This window comes from Nasonia vitripennis (assembly GCF_009193385.2).
Source record: "Nasonia vitripennis strain AsymCx chromosome 1 unlocalized genomic scaffold, Nvit_psr_1.1 chr1_random0005, whole genome shotgun sequence".
In the NCBI taxonomy this organism is placed as follows: domain Eukaryota; kingdom Metazoa; phylum Arthropoda; class Insecta; order Hymenoptera; family Pteromalidae; genus Nasonia; species Nasonia vitripennis.
This window is the reverse complement of record NW_022279591.1, coordinates 358,077-379,696: the sequence shown is the minus strand read 5'-3', so window position 1 is coordinate 379,696 and position 21,620 is coordinate 358,077. Positions and strand designations below refer to the sequence as shown.

Genomic DNA, 21,620 nt, shown 5'->3' with positions numbered 1-21,620 from the left:
ATTCTCAGCTTCAACTCTACGTTGTATATTGTTCTCTTGCAGTGCTCTTTCTTGCATCTGTCTAGCAATCGCAGCATTGACGTTTTGCATTATTATTAATGGGTGAAACCTAATTTAAGTTATAGGTAATGATAATTTTGTTACATAATGCTTCTAATTTACTGACGTGGTGATTGATTTACCTGTTTATAATTGCACCAGAGATTCGATAAAAATCACCAATGTTGGGAAGTACATGAATCTGTTGGACATTATTTAAGTATTTAAATATTGTCTTGATGTGTCCATTCCTTGCTTCCACAATCCATCTTGTTTTTGTGATTAAACGAGCTTCGTTTGCATCTTCTATTGATAGTTGGCGTTGTCCGGGTTCCAATAAGGGAGGCATTCTGCAACGCAATCCATGATCTTCCAATAATGGTACTACATCTCTATAACCTCTATCAATAATGATTATATCTTCTTCGCGAAACCAGTTGTTGATATCTTCATCGTTAAAGTATTCGTATCGAAGCATGGCTGCGTCGTTATTTTGAGAATCCGAGAAATAAGGACCATGAATATCCAGAATATAGCCATCTGGAGCGACCATAAGCGCTGGTTTCACTAGATGCCGTCCTTTATGCCGACAAAATGATTGTCGCAAAGATCTGCTTTTGTGGCAGTAGATGTACGTTCCATCTACGTATGTAATGGCTACAGGGTTAGCAGGTTCTGGATTGTACATTACATTAGTAAATTCTGTAACGTGTTGCCGAATATATTCATCTCTCGTAATTGAGTTTAGTCCAATATTTTCTGGGACAAAGCGTAACATCAACGATTCTCTTACTTTCGCAACAGCAGCGCTTGTAGCTCGTCTATCATTGTACTGAAATAGTAGTATAAGAAATTCATCCGCGAGTCCCTGTCATAGCTTGCACAAAAACATGAGTAAATCTTTTCTAGAGACATGTCCAGCAGGTACTCTGTCGCAATAATTGAAGAGTTCATTGTACTGATGTTTCGATCGGCTCGTCAGCGTGTAAACTTCTTCATCTGTGAAATCGTTAACATCACTAATTCTCTTATTTTGCAACGAAGCATTTCTCATTTTCTCCAAGAAAATCTGCAGATACGGTCTCCGAATAATCATATGCCTATTTATGCACCGCAAGCCACGCAACAAAGGACGTAAAATGTAGCCACGCTCATCCAAATGATGATTACATGACCGTACGGTCTCATTAAAGAATATGTTGCACTGAATAAACGCCTCAACTTTACAATCGTCTGATAGTCTGTGTATATTATCTGCATTATTGCAAATGAAACATGAATTGTTTCTTGTTTGTGTTAAGACATTCAGCCTCACGATCATTGGATTTTCATTGATAATTTAAATTTCTCTTCTGATACTTTCATAGCAAGGAAAACATACCCGAGTATCGGGTCCCACATCTTGAGGAGCTCTATTAAACCCATCTCGTCGTCTAATTGCCAATTCACATATCTCTCGGCGTTCTTCCCCATAAATATGGTTCATGTTTTGTAGACGGAGTCGACTATCGCAGACGTAGCAGCGCGAATAACGGTTCCTACCTGCCATCACTACAATAATAACAAAATTTTCTAACTTTATATAGGAAACGCAGTGATTTTTCATATTATATAGATTGACAAAAAAGAAATCTGAAAAGAGACCGATTTATGTGCGCGAGCTAACGCGTTTGTGTATATAAGACAGATTTTTCGTGTTATAAAAGAGACCTACCTTTGTGCGCAAGCTAATGTGCCGGTGTATGTGAGAGTGATTTTTCGGGTAATAGAAGAGACTGGCCTCTGTACTGGCTTACTGTGGGCGAATGCGTCGGATCTACATGTGACTGAATGCGTGGCTGTGCGTAGGCGCCTGTATGTGTTTTTTTCATTTGCAAGCTAGGGAAAGCAGCTAGTTTGTGTGCTTGTGCGTATAAATGTAAGCAAATGCGGGGGTGTGCATGAATGTGTATATGACCGAATGCGGAGGTGGCGTAAGTGAGTGTAGAAGTAAGTTTTTGTTCGCAAGGCAGGAAGAGATGCGTGTGTATGTGAGCTTTTTTCGCGAGGCATGGGGAGAGGCCGGCCTCTTCGTACTAGCTTATCGCGGGTGCAAACGAGGTTGTGTATAAGCGTGCATGTGTGATTCAATCCGGGAGTGTGCATGCGTGTCTGTGTGCGGTTGTTTTAAAAGCCACGTAGTGAGGCCGGCCTCTCTGTACGGGCTTATCGCAAACGAATGCGTGGCTGTGCGTGGTGTGTATGTGTGCTTCTGTTTGTGAGCCGTGAGCGAACCATGAGCGAACGTGTTACTGTGTTGGGGCGCGTGTATTATTTGATTTTTTTTTTGCCAGGAAGAGAGGTCGGCCTGTTAGCATAAGCGTGTGTATATAAGCGAACGTGTGGCTGTGCGTGGGCGCGTGTATGTGAGCGAATGCATTGGTTTGCGTAAGCGTGTGTATGCACAAACGCGTGATTGCAGTACATGTGCGCTTGTGTGTGTGAGCTCTGTACTAGCTTTTAACAGGCGAAAAAGTGAATAACCTAACCTTACGTTAGAAAAGTAAAGAACTTGTGCACCATAATACCTAAAGTTTAGATGATATAGGTTGAAATTAAATCACTTCATGCAGGTGGGATTTTTTAATAAAATATTGCTTTACATATGTTTTGCCACTTATTACCATCCACCTTTTTCTGGTCTGCAATAACTAGGCTTATTCTATTATGTTATCGATGCTCTAATCGTCAACAGTTCCTTGAATTTATATTTAACAAAAGTTACCATAGTAACGCAATATCGCATTATTTGAAATACAAATGAACGTGCGGCTATCTAAATATAGTATTATATCGTTCATTATCATAAAACAAACCACATGAAAAAGAAACCAACTACATGGTGATGGTTACTCTTTGTTCACTCAAAGCATTAGCGAAGAAAAATCTCAAAAATACGGAAAAAAAGTAGAAAATCATATTTCGGTTTTTCAGCGATGTTCCTCAAACCGCAGACTTACCTGTGTTATTATTCCGTTAAATCAGCCAGAAAAGTATCTTTAGATATACAATAAATTTTAAATCGTCAAATTTTTTTCGAAATAATGTTACCGTAAATGAATATATTAAATGTCACTCAAAAATATACTGTGGTCAGTAAAAATCAAAACTGGCAAATGTACTATATGCCACAAACGTGCATACATAGCGGTGTGCAACTATAACAGAAGCGCCTTGTCGGACCTGCTGAAAAATCTTGCGCGCAGCCTAAGTTAATAAGCTTTTTTTCATTAAGAATTTATTTATCCTACATACATGACGTGTATACACATACGTTTCAGGATACTGTGTGCGATATCTTATACCAACGATTTAAATATTTCAGAAAATCACTAAAAATATCGCATACAGTATAGGACACAGTGTCGTACGAAGTATCGCGCACAGTCTCGTACAAAGTATCGCACACAGTATCGCGCACAGTATCGCACACAATATCGCGCACAGTATCACACACAGTATGGCACACAGTATCTTACACAGTATCGGGCACGGTATCGGACACAGTAACGGACACGGTATCAGAGACAGTATCCCACACAGTATCGTCCAAAGTATCGATACTTGTAGAAGTATGTAGGAGCCTGTCACAGCAGAACTCACGAGCCCTATAATTGTTGTTGCTGAAACATGGAGCTAACGTGCAAGCTCGAAACCGCGAAGAAACAACCGCCCTGCATTACGTAGCGGGGAGTGGCCGAGCAAGGATCAACCTCGAAAGTGGAGCCGACGTCCACGTCACTGAAAATAATGGCCGGATACAACTAGACGCGGCAGCCATGGACGGAAGCAAAGCAGTGCTAACTTTGCTCATCAATTGCGGCGCGAATATTTGTTCGAAAACTACTTGCGACCGGATCGTGTTGCACATCGCCTGCGAGAATTACGACAAGGATATCTTCTGGCTACTTTTGTCTGTCGGCGCAGGCACGTGAAAACAGCAGAAGCAATCACCAGGCTGATGCCAGGACGTGAAAGCAATCACCAGACTGATACCAGGACGCTGGCGCTGAGTAAGACTTACCTGCAGCCATCGATCGAATAGGGCAAAACATTACGAGGCAGCCGGAGCTGTGGACTTATTATCAAGACTGCCACGTGAATATCTTTAGGCTGAAAAGGCGTTAAAAGCGAGGACCACATGCTGCATCAAACGCTTACCGGGATTTATAATGAGAACTTTCAATTCAGTGAATTTATCCTGCAGACATGACTTTTATACACATACGTTTCGCGATACTGTGTGCGATATCTTATGCCAACTATTTAAGTATCTCAGTGAATCACTAAAAATATAGCACACAGTATCGGACACAGTATCGTACGAATTATCGCGCACAGTCTCGTACAAAGTATCGGACACAGTATCGCACACAGTCTGGTACAAAGTATCGGACACAGTATCGTACGAAGTATCGCGCACAGACTCGTACAAAGTATCGCACACAGTCTGGTACAAGTATCGAACACAGTATCGTACGAAGTATCGCGCACAGTCTCGTATACAAAGTATCGCGTCCGATATCGCACACAATATTGCGCACAGTATCCCACACAGTATCGCAGAAATACTCTGGAGTATTTCTCTATCCTCGCAAAATATTTGGGCAGCTTTAACGCATTGTTCGGCTCTTCTAAGTTCGCTGTGTCCTTGATCCTGACTAGCAGCCGACCTGTTCTCCACCAGCTCCCACCTCGAGTGCGGACTGCACCGCTCGCTCAGCCAGCTCATGTTCCCAGTCGCCGTGCTGTTGATGGAGGAAGAAGCCCAGTTGGTTTAAGCTTTTTATGTCCGAGGGGCTGAGGCACGCGCGCCCCTGCCCTGCCGTGACGGCACGTACCTTGAGCTAGCTCGTGCAGTTTACGAGACTGACCTTGTGCAGCTGCGTCGAGTCCAACTAGCCCTTGATAGCTGACTACTTGATGGCCTTGCTCGTCTTGAGCCCTTTCTCGGTCGACATCCGTAATAGGTTAGGAGAGCAGCTTGCTTTGATCGATCGTGTTGCACCTCTAGGCGGCGAGGCGGTCTGCACAGCTTCGTACCTCTCCATGATTCGAGCGAGGCTCCCGTTGTTCAGGTTCATTGTAGTTCGGGCATTAGACTCTTCGATAATCGTGAAGTCGCGGCGCTCCTCCTAGTGAACCATCAGGATAAGCATCTGCTGGTCGGTCAGTAGGTTCTTGTGCACCTCGCAGAGCTTGCTCTTCTCGGCCAAGCCGTTGCATTAGTCGCCGGCTAGAGTGGTCGCGAGAAACTTCTGCAGGTGATGCGCGAGCCAGTAATAAGTAATCAATCAAGTATCATATGATTTTAATATAATTACTTACACGCGCTTGCTTGTTCCTACATCCATCATCCGCATTACAACTCTTAGTCTTAGCGCACTGCACACTTCAACGTTACTTCTTCAAACTTCTCGAGACTCCGCGATTACTCCTTAAGGCTGCCGGATTACTTACAGCGACTGCGTGCGAATTCTTTCTGCCGATAGAGAATAATACAAATTAATAGGGGGTTAAGTAAACAACAACAATAACCTGTTGCGCCTGGAGATCGTCTGAAGTTATGCGCCGGCCTTTCTAACCTTCGCCAAAATAGGCGCATAAAATCATTATTTTCTCGAAAACGATGGATTTCTGAGACTTGGGCCCATGGGGACTTTTGTTCACGGAACCGATAGCTACAACTTGGTTATATTTATGTCTAAATTTACCAGGACCCAATTTCCCTATCATTTTCGCCGGGGTCCTTTGTGGAATGTATATTTAAAACTTGAAATAATGTTTAAATAGAACGAGCGAGCGTTAGCGAGCGAGTTTTTAGCTAGTTACAATTAAAAATGTTATTTTATGTGACTTTATTATAGATCCAGTACAATAATGGTATCTCTTATTTTAGCGATAATAGCATTGACAAAACGAATCTATAATTGTTGACAATATTTAATCGATACAATACTGCTTCTGCGCAATAAATTATTATAATAATATATTTTACTTTTTATAATATTAAATAATTCAGTCGTTTTCATTTCATTAATTATCATTAAATTATATCACTAAGACATTTTTGGTATTTGATCCCTTATAAGTATTACTGTAGAAAACAATTTTTTCATTAACTAAATAATTTTTTTATTTATATCTTCTCAGTGAATTCAATTTTGTCAACAGACACTTTCTTATAACATAATTTCGTGCATTTTTTTTGGCAAGTCAAATCTACTGAAATATGAATTTATATTGAATTTATATTGAATTGTTATATTGACCCAATTTCCCTATCATTTACGCCGGGGTCTTTTATGATAATAAAAATATGAAACAAAAACAATAATAAAATAATATATCAATATTTAAAAATAACTTTATTTTAAAATCAAAAGTAATTGCATTATAACATTAAAACATAATACTTATTATTTCAATTTGTGCGATGTGATGTATTACCATACTGAAAAAAAATCAGATGACAATCAAGTGATATCAGCTCAATACTTTTAATAAAGCTGATAATTATAAATATGCGTTTATGTGAGATAAAATTTTAATGATAATCAGGTGATAATCAAGTGATAATCATTCAAAATTTGTCAACTTTAATATATTTATTATAAGTTATTTAAAATAAGTAAAATTTATAAATTTCATATAATAAGGGCTAGTACTGGTGTTACCGTCAGGATGATAACACGAAAACTCTGGCTGTGAGCTTCAACATTTTTGTTTTTCAATAATTTAATCTAAATAAAATTTTTTTCGTGTTAATTATCAATGCTGATTATCAGTTAATTCTTATCTGATTTTGTTCAGTAGGGCCCACTTTTGCTTTAACTTTCGAATATTCAAAACGGGATCAATTACCAAATTATGGTGCATTTTACAAAATTACAACTATATTAGATTTATTTATTTATTAGTTTATACTACAAAATTTGATTGTAAATTCATATAAAAATTTGAGTTAATAATATTAAAATTTTTAATGTTAATTAAATGTAATTATAAGATCTAATTTAAATTTATAAGTTAAAAAATGTAAAATGAAAATTATCTTAATATATTATTATAAGTCATTATTCGTGGGGTGCGTGGTAGCATAGCCGGGTAAATTGAGTACGTTATTATAATAATAATAATAATATTTATTATTTTATTATAATGGTTTAATGTTGTAACTATTGAATATACATATATATATATATATATATATATATATATATATATATATATATATATATATATACATATATATAATAAGTGTATTTCTATTTTATTTTAAATATATCGTTTTTAAAAATATTACTTATTTTTTACATTATTAAATATAATTATTTTTAATTGTAATGATATAATTTATACTTTGGATTTAAAAAATTAATAGAATTTTCAATTGTTCTGTTTTTTAGATTGTTAAACAAAATATTATGTAATAATATTAATTGAATTTGTGTTTTAAGATATAAGTTTCAATGAATTATTATTAACTATATACATTGATAAAATTTTATTTTTATTACTAACTAATTCTAATCTCTTATTTATATTAGGAATTAGATCAGCGTGCTTTGAACTTGATAACTTAGATTTTATCTGGTAATAAGTTAATCATTTTTTTTAATACTTAGAAAAAAATTTAATTCATTATTCCTTAGAATCATATTTATAAAAAAATATACATCTTCCACCCTTTGAAAATTTACAACATTATAAAATATATTCCAAAAAATGTAAGTATAAAGTTTAAAATATATATGATTAATCAAATTAAATGATAACGCTAAATGTAAAATTTCTTTTTGAAAATATCATTAATTCCATATTAATACTACATTCAAACTTTTTTTTTAATATCATTCTTTTTATACTGACACTAAATCTAGATTTTATACTTTATTCTTGATACCTTGTTATATGTTTTACAATATTCAAGAGATTTGTCAAGTTTTTAGAAAGTAAAGAATTTACTTTCTTCTAAAGTATAGACGTTGATTCCTTATTAACTCTTTAACATAAATCTTCCTTTTTATGAATCATGATTAATCTTAACGAATATAATAAAACTTACATTAAGGAGTCATGTATTCTTTGGATAAGTATGTGGCATATCGTAACCATGTGTCCCTGTTAACGGTGATGGTAAGTGGGCATAATATGTCAAAAAAATTATGGACATTTCAAGCCCCGTCAAAACGATCAATTGATTGATCAATTGATCAGTTGATTCAATGCTGATTTCAATATTGATTTCAGTCTGAAATCAGCGTTGATTCAATATTGAATCCACGTTGAATCAACGTTGAATCAACATTGAATTTGTCCGAAAACGCAACGTGGATTCAGCGTTGATTTCAGACTGAATTCAGTGCTAGATTTCAAAGTTCAATCAAGGTTGAAATAAAATTGTAAAAAAGACCGCCAAGACGTGGGCTCGAACCTAAGACTTTTTTATTAGTAGACGAACGACTTGACCACTGAGCCATTTCGACACTTGCAATGTATATCTCATAATGTAACATACACGGAAACCTATAGGTGGCAAATAGTCTCGAAGCTGGGTACCTTTCCGAGAGCACATAGAGGTCCAGCTGAGGGTCCAGTCCAGTATTATTATAAAAATCATGATAGAGTAGGTTAATTTTCGGTTATTCTCTATAGGATTCCGTTTATGTTACATTATGAGATATAAATGTAAGTGTCGAAATGGCTAAGTGGTCAAGTCATTCGTCTACTATTCAAAAGGTCTCGGGTTCGAGCCCAGGTTTTAGCGATATTTTTTTTACAATTATTTATTTCAACTCTGATTGAACCCTGAAATCCAGCACTGAATTCAGTCTGAAATCAACGCTGAATCCACGTTGCGTTTTCGGACACATTCAATGTTGATTCAACGTTGATTCAACGTGGATTCAATACTGAATCAACGCTGATTTCAGGCTGAAATCAATATTGAATCAACGTTCATCGTTTTGACGGGGATAATAGCAACCTAACCTTGCACACATTTATGTATTTGTATAAACATGATCACATTCACACTGACATATATAGTTTTTAATATGTACTTAAGTGTGGATATTAGAAAACAGATTACCAATTATGGAGTTTAAATATGTTGATCTTGTTAGATATTCTTCAACTTAGTGTTTGAGTCAGTCGCAGGCAATATCCACCATTTTAGTGTCTTATATGCAGTGTATTCATGTAATTTTGTGATGTAGATGTTTATTTTATTATGTATAAACAGGAAAGCGTAACAATTTTTACTTGACTGCGTCTTTGCTAGCTAATCCATACTGAGTCTTATGGCTCTGGGTGCGAAATTTACAGATGGGTGTTTACACGAGAATTTAAACTACAGCACTGGAAATAAAGGCATGTGGATATATTGTTTTAACAAATTGAAACAAATCACCATGCAAACTTTTAACCCTCTAAGTATGGTAGTTTTCAATTGACAGCAAAAAGAAAAATTAAAAAAATTAATCGTACAATTATTGAGAATTTGATTTTGCTCTTAATCAAAAACCATCATACTTAGAGGGTTGAAATTTTGCATGGTGATTTATTTCAAGTTGTTAAAACAATATATCCACTTGTTTTTATCTCAAGTACTGTAGTTTAAATTTTCATGCAAACACCCATTTATAAATTTTGCTCTCAGAACCATGGGTTTTAGTGTAGATTAGCTATTTAACCATTTACTTTTGTGTGATCATAATAACCTTTATTATTTTTTAACATCATTTATTTGATGTCTGCTACAAAGTTAATGTAATGACTCCGGATTATGTCACATAACCACAAAACTAGTTAGTAGTAGTAATAAAATAGAATCGAAATTTAAATCGAATTAAATTTAAGATTGTGAAATTAATAATGGACCAGAAAAATTAAATCATTGCAATCTATTGTAATTTGTTTTAATAGGTTTATATTTAGTTTTTAGTGTATTGTAAAGATTTGAAAAAATCAAAAGAGTGTTATAACGGTGTGCTGGATGCAGTTGTTCAGTTTCCAGCTCCGCTATAATCAAGGTCCGTAGACCTCGTTACTCTCGAGGAAGAGAGTCGTCGGGATAGCACCTAGTGCTGAATAGGTTCCGGCCAGGCCAGTTACGCTGCGATCTCGTACATATACGAGACGCAAGCCCGCGGAGGCGGCTGGGTCGGTGATGGAGCGAGATACAAGTGTACGCGTAGGAACACGCAAAATAACGACTACCGAGATTGTTGAGGGACAGTCACATCGTTTATTGATAAGCTATATACAGGGCTTGCTTGCGAGCAAGCGAGGTCGCAGGTACGAGGGAGGATAAGGAGAGCCCTGGCGAGTGTAGCGTGAGAGAGAGAGAGAGCTGGCACTTACAGTTAGCCGGTATCGCCCTAATGTTCGCTGTCAGCAGTCGGAACCCCGTCGGTGCAGTTCTGGATGCGGTAGCGATACGCAACGTCGTATACGCACGCACACTCACACACTTCGACTTTCACTCTCTTAGCAGCTATCTCCCGAAAGTACTGAGCGTCTCGCGAGGAGTCAGTTCAAAGGTCGGATCGTATCTGGCGGCACGCGTCTCAGTCGCGTGTCGCCGAATTTTCTCTCTCTCTCCCTCTCTCTCCGCCTCTCTCGCGTCGTCCAGCGGCTCTCCCCGCCTTGCCAGCGCTGGTACCTGTAACAGTGTGAATTTAGTACAAGTCTTTCTTCTCGCGGCATGCTGAGCTTATGACGTGCTAATATCGCCCGTCATAGTGTATTGTAATAAGTAGTGCATTTAGTTATTTGTAACAATAAATATATACAGAAGTTTTGTGTAATTGTGTATCGTAGTTTTAATATTTATTAGAATTGATAAATTTGGTAGTTTTTTTGTAATATATAAATGCAGTAATGTTAAATATTACAATTTATGAACATTAAACACTGTCAGATTACGTAACATATCAAATGAAATATTCAAATTTTTTAATAATATAAATTAAATCAACTTATTAAAATTTATATTGAATCTAAAAATTTATATCATGGTTTTCAACTTTTATTAATGAACATAAATATACCTTAATGTAGTTTTATAATTTTTTTATTTACTACCTGATTATTATGTTATACATTTTGTTAAATTTATTTTATTATTTTACATTTTCTGCTATCCAGGATTGTAATCTAAAATAAAATAATTAAATTAGTATGTATTATTATTATTGTATTCAATAACTAAATTTTAATAATTTACCTTAAACTTAATTCTGATGTTAGGTCTTGTGATATAGTTGACGTGGTTACACATTGAATATATTTTTTATCACCATATTCTCCTACTTTTGCTCCACGAATTGACCAAATTGAATTAATTGGATATTTATTCTCCTTTGATTTGAGATCCCATAATACTAGTGTAAACTGAAATTATAATTTATTTATTTATTTATTTATTGATATAAATGGCCTCTAAAGTCCTAAACAAAAATACATAGTAATGAATGAGATAGTTTGCATGCAGTCACTCTATATACACCGATTCATCTTTTTAAATTTAATTTTTAAATTAAAGTTTTTAAGTTAGTGTCATGTTTATTAAAATATTGAACGAAGTGCAAATTAAAATAATTTAAAATATGAGTAAATTAATGACAAGTAATAAATATTTTTCGTGTTGTAAATATGGTTAGAAATTGAGTGTAGAATTATTTAGTGCAGTGTATTGTGTTCGAGAATGAATTGTTGCTTATCAGTTAACCAATTATTATTGAATATAACTTTTAAAATATCTTTAAGCATTATAATTGATCAAAACTGCTAACTAAATAGTTTATTTCTGAACACAACCTTTATTCATTTTATTTTTTCTGTGTTAAATTTTAAATACCGAAAAATATATAATTACATGTACATGGTATAAATTATATTTTATCGTTATTTTAATTTTTATTAAAGGATTTAGTTTTAAAGTACATAATATATTTGCATTATATTTACTGTATTATGTATGAATATAATTGTTTGTGTATTTTAATTATTTATTGATATTGAAATTAAAATAAAATAAAAATATAAATTTATTATGAAAATGAATATAGTTCAACATACCGAATCTTTTGTATTATCATAAATTATGACGTCTAGTTTATCAAAACTAGTTCCTTGATTGTTTGTCACTACAGCTGCATCTTTGACTTCTTTAATGGCAATTTTAATGTCTAAAAAGTAAGTGTTTTTTATTATTATATGATATATTGTGTTACAATGTTAATTTATACGGTTGAATAATAAGATTTATAATTTATTTATTCTATTATCTTAATAAATTATGAATATGATTATATAATTTCAAATAAAATAAATAATAAAAATATCTTACCTATCAAAGTACCTTTAGGCATCATTTCAATTCCTTCCAAAGTTTTGAAATTGGAACTGAACTTCTGTACAGAATGATCTGATTTTTTAGAGATATCTGTCTGTGAATGTAAAATGTCGACTGCACTATGTATTCACGCATATCACAAGACGTAATATCCAGATTTTATCTGGATAAAAGGGATGCTGTGAATAATCATCTTGACAGATATGATCTGGTTTTTTAAAGATATCTGTTTGTGAATATAAAATAACGACTGCAATGTGTATGCACGCATATCACAATACGTATTCTACAGATTTGCTCCGGATAAAAAGGATGCTGCGAATAATCATCTATACAGAGACGATCTAGTTTATTAAAGATATCTGTTTATGAATGTAAAATGTCGACTGTTGTATGTATTCACGCATATCACAAGACGAAATCTGGAGATTTGGTCTTCATAAAAGTGATGCTGATGATAAACATCTATGCAGATATGATCTGGTTATTTAAAGACATCTGTTTATGAATGTAAAATGACGACTGCTGTATGTATTCACGCATATCACAATGAGTAATCTGCAGATTTGGTCTTCATAAAAGGGATGCTGTGGATAATAACCTGTGCAGATACGATCTGATTTTTTCGAGATATCTGTTTGTGAACGAAAAATGACGACTGCAGTATATATCCAAGCATATCACAAGACGTAACCTGGATATTTGGTCTTCATAAAAGGGATGCTGGGAATAATCATCTTTGTAGATATGATCTGGTTATTTAAAGACATCTGATTATGAATGTAATATGAAGACTGCTGTATGTATTCACGCATATCACAACACGTAATCTGCAGATTTGATCTCGATAAAAGGGATGCTGCGAGTAACATATACATATACCGAGACGATCTGGTTTATTAAAGATATATGTTTATTAAAGTAAAATGTCGACTGTTGTATATATTCACGCATATCACAATACGTAATCTGCAGATTTTATCTGGATAAAAGGGATTTTGGGGATAATCATCTTTGCAGATATTGTCTGGTTATTTAAAGACATCTGTTTATGAATGTAATAGGAAGACTGCTGTATGTATTCACGCATATCACAACACGTAATATGCAGATTTTATCTGGATAAAAGTGATGCTGATGATAAACATCTGTGCAGATATGATCTGGTTATTTAAAGACATCTGTTTATGAATGTAAAATGAAGACTGCTGTATGTATTCACGCATATCACAAGACTTAATCTGCAAATTTCGTCTCGATAAAAGGGATGCTACGAATATTCACCTGTGCAGATACGATCTGCTTTTTTCAAGATATCTGTTTGTGAACGAAAAATGACGACTGAACTATGCATTCACGCATGTCAAAAGACGAAATCTGGAGATTTGGTCTTCATAAAAGTGATGCTGAGGATAAACATCTGTGCAGATATGATCTGGTTATTTAAAGCCATCTGCTTCTGAATGTAAAATGACGACTGCTGTATGTATTCACGCATATCACAATACGTAATCTGCAGATTTGCTCCCGATAAAAGGATGCTGCGAATAATCATCTGCACAGATACGATCTGGTTTATTAAAAATATCTGTTTGTGAACCAAAAATGTCGACTGTTGTATGTATTTACGCATATCACAATGAGTAATCTGCAGATTTGGTCTTCATAAAAGGGATGCTGGGAATAATCATCTTTGTAGATATGATCTGGTTATTTAAAGCCATCTGTTTATGAATGGTAAATGTCGACTGTTGTATGTATTCACGCATATCACAACACGTAATCTGCAGATTTGTTCTCGATAAAAGGGATGCTGGGGATAAACAACTGTACAGATATGATTTACTTCTTTAAAAATATCTGTTTATGAATGTAAAATGTCGACTGTTGTATGTATTTACGCGTAACACAATGAGTAATCTGCACATTTGGTCTTCATAAAAGGGATGCTGTGGATAATAACCTGTGCAGATACGATCTGATTTTTTCGAGATATCTGTTTGTGAACGAAAAAAGACGACTGCAGTATATATTCAAGCATATCACAAGACGTAACCTGGATATTTGGTCTTCATCAAAAGGGATGCTGGGAATAATTATCTTTGTAGATATGATCTGGTTATTTAAAGCCATCTGTTTATGAATGTAATATGAAGACTGCTGTATGTATTCACGCATATCACAACACGTAATCTGCAGATTTGATGTCGATAAAAGGGATGCTGCGAGTAACATATACATATACCGAGACGATCTGGTTTATTAAAGATATATGTTTATTAAAGTAAAATGTCGACTGTTGTATATATTCACGCATATCACAATACGTAATCTGCAGATTTTATCTGGATAAAAGGGATTTTGGGGATAATCATCTTTGCAGATATTGTCTGGTTATTTAAAGACATCTGTTTATGAATGTAATAGGAAGACTGCTGTATGTATTCACGCATATCACAAGACTTAATCTGCAAATTTCGTCTCGATAAAAGGGATGCTACGAATATTCACCTGTGCAGATACGATCTGCTTTTTTCAAGATATCTGTTTGTGAACGAAAAATGACGACTGAACTATGCATTCACGCATGTCAAAAGACGAAATCTGGAGATTTGGTCTTCATAAAAGTGATGCTGAGGATAAACATCTGTGCAGATATGATCTGGTTATTTAAAGCCATCTGCTTCTGAATGTAAAATGACGACTGCTGTATGTATTCACGCATATCACAATACGTAATCTGCAGATTTGCTCCCGATAAAAGGATGCTGCGAATAATCATCTGCACAGATACGATCTGGTTTATTAAAAATATCTGTTTGTGAACCAAAAATGTCGACTGTTGTATGTATTTACGCATATCACAATGAGTAATCTGCAGATTTGGTCTTCATAAAAGGGATGCTGGGAATAATCATCTTTGTAGATATGATCTGGTTATTTAAAGCCATCTGTTTATGAATGGTAAATGTCGACTGTTGTATGTATTCACGCATATCACAACACGTAATCTGCAGATTTGTTCTCGATAAAAGGGATGCTGGGGATAAACAACTGTACAGATATGATTTACTTCTTTAAAAATATCTGTTTATGAATGTAAAATGTCGACTGTTGTATGTATTTACGCGTAACACAATGAGTAATCTGCACATTTGGTCTTCATAAAAGGGATGCTGTGGATAATAACCTGTGCAGATACGATCTGATTTTTTCGAGATATCTGTTTGTGAACGAAAAAAGACGACTGCAGTATATATTCAAGCATATCACAAGACGTAACCTGGATATTTGGTCTTCATCAAAAGGGATGCTGGGAATAATTATCTTTGTAGATATGATCTGGTTATTTAAAGCCATCTGTTTATGAATGTAATATGAAGACTGCTGTATGTATTCACGCATATCACAACACGTAATCTGCAGATTTGATGTCGATAAAAGGGATGCTGCGAGTAACATATACATATACCGAGACGATCTGGTTTATTAAAGATATATGTTTATTAAAGTAAAATGTCGACTGTTGTATATATTCACGCATATCACAATACGTAATCTGCAGATTTTATCTGGATAAAAGGGATTTTGGGGATAATCATCTTTGCAGATATTGTCTGGTTATTTAAAGACATCTGTTTATGAATGTAATAGGAAGACTGCTGTATGTATTCACGCATATCACAACACGTAATATGCAGATTTTATCTGGATAAAAGTGATGCTGATGATAAACATCTGTGCAGATATGATCTGGTTATTTAAAGACATCTGTTTATGAATGTAAAATGAAGACTGCTGTATGTATTCACGCATATCACAAGACTTAATCTGCAATTTTCGTCTCGATAAAAGGGATGCTACGAATATTCACCTGTGCAGATACGATCTGCTTTTTTCAAGATATCTGTTTGTGAACGAAAAATGACGACTGAACTATGCATTCACGCATGTCAAAAGACGAAATCTGGAGATTTGGTCTTCATAAAAGTGATGCTGAGGATAAACATCTGTGCAGATATGATCTGGTTATTTAAAGCCATCTGCTTCTGAATGTAAAATGACGACTGCTGTATGTATTCACGCATATCACAATACGTAATCTGCAGATTTGCTCCCGATAAAAGGATGCTGCGAATAATCATCTGCACAGATACGATCTGGTTTATTAAAAATATCTGTTTGTGAACCAAAAATGTCGACTGTTGTATGTATTTACGCATATCACAATGAGTAATCTGCAGATTTGGTCTTCATAAAAGGGATGCTGGGAATAATCATCTTTGTAGATATGATCTGGTTATTTAAAGCCATCTGTTTATGAATGGTAAATGTCGACTGTTGTATGTATTCACGCATATCACAACACGTAATCTGCAGATTTGTTCTCGATAAAAGGGATGCTGGGGATAAACAACTGTACAGATATGATTTACTTCTTTAAAAATATCTGTTTATGAATGTAAAATGTCGACTGTTGTATGTATTTACGCGTAACACAATGAGTAATCTGCACATTTGGTCTTCATAAAAGGGATGCTGTGGATAATAACCTGTGCAGATACGATCTGATTTTTTCGAGATATCTGTTTGTGAACGAAAAAAGACGACTGCAGTATATATTCAAGCATATCACAAGACGTAACCTGGATATTTGGTCTTCATCAAAAGGGATGCTGGGAATAATTATCTTTGTAGATATGATCTGGTTATTTAAAGCCATCTGTTTATGAATGTAATATGAAGACTGCTGTATGTATTCACGCATATCACAACACGTAATCTGCAGATTTGATGTCGATAAAAGGGATGCTGCGAGTAACATATACATATACCGAGACGATCTGGTTTATTAAAGATATATGTTTATTAAAGTAAAATGTCGACTGTTGTATATATTCACGCATATCACAATACGTAATCTGCAGATTTTATCTGGATAAAAGGGATTTTGGGGATAATCATCTTTGCAGATATTGTCTGGTTATTTAAAGACATCTGTTTATGAATGTAATAGGAAGACTGCTGTATGTATTCACGCATATCACAACACGTAATATGCAGATTTTATCTGGATAAAAGTGATGCTGATGATAAACATCTGTGCAGATATGATCTGGTTATTTAAAGACATCTGTTTATGAATGTAAAATGAAGACTGCTGTATGTATTCACGCATATCACAAGACTTAATCTGCAATTTTCGTCTCGATAAAAGGGATGCTACGAATATTCACCTGTGCAGATACGATCTGCTTTTTTCAAGATATATGTTTGTGAACGAAAAATGACGACTGAACTATGCATTCACGCATGTCAAAAGACGAAATCTGGAGATTTGGTCTTCATAAAAGTGATGCTGAGGATAAACATCTGTGCAGATATGATCTGGTTATTTAAAGCCATCTGCTTCTGAATGTAAAACGACGACTGCTGTATGTATTCACGCATATCACAATACGTAATCTGCAGATTTGCTCCCGATAAAAGGATGCTGCGAATAATCATCTGCACAGATACGATCTGGTTTATTAAAAATATCTGTTTGTGAACCAAAAATGACGACTGCACTATGTATTCACACATATCACAATGAGTAATCTGCAGATTTGGTCTTCATAAAAGGGATGCTGTGGATAATAACCTGTGCAGATACGATCTGATTTTTTCAAGATATCTGTTTGTGAACGAAAAACGACGACTGAACTATGCATTCACGCATATCACAAGACGTAATCTGCAGATTTGTTCCGGATAAAAAGGATGCTGCGAATAAACGATTGTACAGATATGATCTGGTTTATTCAAGATATCTGTTTGTGAAGGAAAAATGACGACTGCTGTATGTATTCACGCATATCACAATACGTAATCTGCAGATTTGCTCCGGATAAAAAGGATGCTGCGAACATCTGTGCAGATACGATCTGGTTATTTAAAGCCGTCTGTTTATGAATGTAAAATGTCGACTGTTGTATGTATTCACGCATATCACAATACGTAATCTGCAGATTTGCTCCCGATAAAAGGATGCTGCGAATAATCATCTGCACAGATACGATCTGGTTTATTAAAAATATCTGTTTGTGAACCAAAAATGACGACTGCACTATGTATTCACACATATCACAATACGAAATCTGGAGATTTGGTCTTCATAAAAGGGATGCTGGGGATAAACATCTGTACAGATATGATCTGCTTTTTTCAAGATATCTGTTTGTGAACGAAAAACGACGACTGAACTATGCATTCACGCATATCACAAGACGTAACTTGGAGATTTGGTCTTCATTAAAGGGATGCTGGAGATAATCATCTTTGCAGATATGATCAGGTTATTTAAAGATATCTGTTTGTGAACGAAAAATGTCGACTGTTGTATGTATTTACGCATATCACAATGAGTAATCTGCAGATTTGGTCTTCATAAAAGGGATGCTGGGAATAATCATATTTGTAGATATGATCTGGTTATTTAAAGCCATCTGTTTATGAATGTAATATGAAGACTGCTGTATGTATTCACGCATATCACAATACGCAATCTGCAGATTTTATCTGGATAAAAGGGATTTTGGGGATAATCATCTTTGCAGATATTGTCTGGTTATTTAAAGACATCTGTTTATGAATGTAATAGGAAGACTGCTGTATGTATTCACGCATATCACAACACGTAATATGCAGATTTTATCTGGATAAAAGTGATGCTGATGATAAACATCTGTGCCGATATGATCTGGTTATTTAAAGACATCTGTTTATGAATGTAAAATGAAGACTGCTGTATGTATTCACGCATATCACAAGACTTAATCTGCAAATATCGTCTCGATAAAAGGGATGCTACGAATATTCACCTGTGCAGATACGATCTGCTTTTTTCAAGATATCTGTTTGTGAACGAAAAATGACGACTGAACTATGCATTCACGCACGTCAAAAGACGAAATCTGGAGATTTGGTCTTCATAAAAGTGATGCTGAGGATAAACATCTGTGCAGATATGATCTGGTTATTTAAAGCCATCTGCTTCTGAATGTAAAATGACGACTCTTGTATATATTCACGCATATCACAATACGTAATCTGCAGATTTGTTCCGGATAAAAAGGATGCTGCGAATAAACGATTGTACAGATATGATCTGGTTTATTAAAAATATCTGTTTGTGAACCAAAAATGACGACTGCACTATGTATTCACACATATCACAAGACGAAATCTGGAGATTTGGTCTTCATAAAAGGGATGCTGGGGATAAACATCTGTACAGATATGATCTGCTTTTTTCAAGATATCTGTTTGTGAACGAAAAACGACGACTGAACTATGCATTCACGCATATCACAAGACGTAACTTGGAGATTTGGTCTTCATTAAAGGGATGCTGGAGATAATCATCTTTGCAGATATGATCAGGTTATTTAAAGATATCTGTTTGTGAACGAAAAATGTCGACTGTTGTATGTATTTACGCATATCACAATGAGTAATCTGCAGATTTGGTCTTCATAAAAGGGATGCTGTGGATAATAACCTGTGCAGATACGATCTGATTTTTTCGAGATATCTGTTTGTGAACGAAAAATGACGACTGCAGTATATATTCAAGCATATCACAAGAAGTAACCTGGATATTTGGTCTTCATAAAAGGGATGCTGGGAATAATCATCTTTGTAGATATGATCTGGTTATTTAAAGCCATCTGTTTATGAATGTAATATGAAGACTGCTGTATGTATTCACGCATATCACAACACGTAATCTGCAGATTTGATCTCGATAAAAGGGATGCTGCGAGTAACATATACATATACCGAGACGATCTGGTTTATTAAAGATATATGTTTATTAAAGTAAAATGTCGACTGTTGTATATATTCAAGCATATCACAATACGTAATCTGCAGATTTTATCTGGATAAAAGGGATTTTGGGGATAATCATCTTTGCAGATATTGTCTGGTTATTTAAAGACATCTGTTTATGAATGTAATAGGAAGACTGCTGTATGTATTCACGCATATCACAACACGTAATATGCAGATTTTATCTGGATAAAAGTGATGCTGATGATAAACATCTGTGCAGATATGATCTGGTTATTTAAAGACATCTGTTTATGAATGTAAAATGAAGACTGCTGTATGTATTCACGCATATCACAAGACTTAATCTGCAAATTTCGTCTCGATAAAAGGGATGCTACGAATATTCACCTGTGCAGATACGATCTGCTTTTTTCAAGATATCTGTTTGTGAACGAAAAATGACGACTGAACTATGCATTCACGCATGTCAAAAGACGAAATCTGGAGATTTGGTCTTCATAAAAGTGATGCTGAGGATAATCATCTATACAGAGACGATCTGGTTTATTAAAGACATCTGTTTATGAATGTAAAATGACGACTGCACTGTTTATGCACGCATATCACAATACGTATTCTGCAGATTTGCTACGGATAAATAGGATGCTGCGCTTAATCATCTATACAGAGACGATCTGGCTTTTTAAAGACATCTGTTTTTGAATGAAAAGTGACGACTGCACTGTGCATTCGCGCATATCACAAGACGTAATATGCAGATTTTATCTGGATAAAAGGGATGCTGCGAATAATCATCTTGACAGATATGATCTGCTTTTTTCAAGATATCTGTTTCTGAACGAAAAATGACGACTGAACTATGTATTTACGCATAGCACAAGTCGTTATATGCAGATTTGGTGTCGATAAAATGGATGCTGCGAACAAACATCTTTATAGAATGATCTGGTTTTTTAAAGCCATCTGTTTATGAATGTAAAATGTCGACTGCTGTATGTATTCACGCATATCACAAGACTTAATCTGCAAATTTCGTCTCGATAAAAGGGATGCTGCGAACATCTGTGCAGATACGATCTGGTTATTTAAAGCCATCTGTTTATGAATGTAAAATGTCGACTGTTGTATGTATACGCGCATATCACAACACGTAATCTGCAGATTTGATCTCGATAAAAGGGATGCTGGGGATAAAAAACTGTACAGATATGATTTGCTTTATTAAAAATATCTGTTTTCGAATCTAAAATGTCGACTGTTGTATGTATTCACGCATATCACAATACGTAATCTGCAGATTTGTTCCGGATAAAAAGGATGCTGCGAATAAACAATTGTA

The 21,620-nt window shown here is 34.9% G+C and overlaps 1 protein-coding gene across 1 annotated transcript; it reads right to left on the bottom strand.

Annotated features, from left to right (window-relative positions):
• Positions 1 to 11,207: 11,207 nt before the first annotated feature.
• On the bottom strand, positions 11,208 to 12,595 carry LOC116415861. The gene is made up of 4 exons (XM_031921373.1): positions 12,437 to 12,595; positions 12,166 to 12,275; positions 11,312 to 11,478; positions 11,208 to 11,241 (listed from the first exon to the last, which is right to left on the bottom strand). Exons 1-4 carry the CDS (start codon positions 12,459 to 12,461, stop codon positions 11,208 to 11,210), a joined length of 336 nt encoding a protein of 111 aa, XP_031777233.1. The 5' UTR covers positions 12,462 to 12,595.
• Between the last annotated feature and the right edge of the window lie 9,025 nt (positions 12,596 to 21,620).

Coding starts and splice junctions, on each gene's coding strand:
- LOC116415861 (XM_031921373.1), bottom strand. CDS start 12,461: ATGATGCCTAAAGGTACTTTGATAG. Junction 12,276..12,436: donor GCCTAAAGGTACTTTGATAG/GTAAGATATTTT, acceptor CTTACTTTTTAG/ACATTAAAATTGCCATTAAA. Junction 11,242..11,311: donor ACATCAGAATTAAGTTTAAG/GTAAATTATTAA, acceptor ATTTTATTTTAG/ATTACAATCCTGGATAGCAG.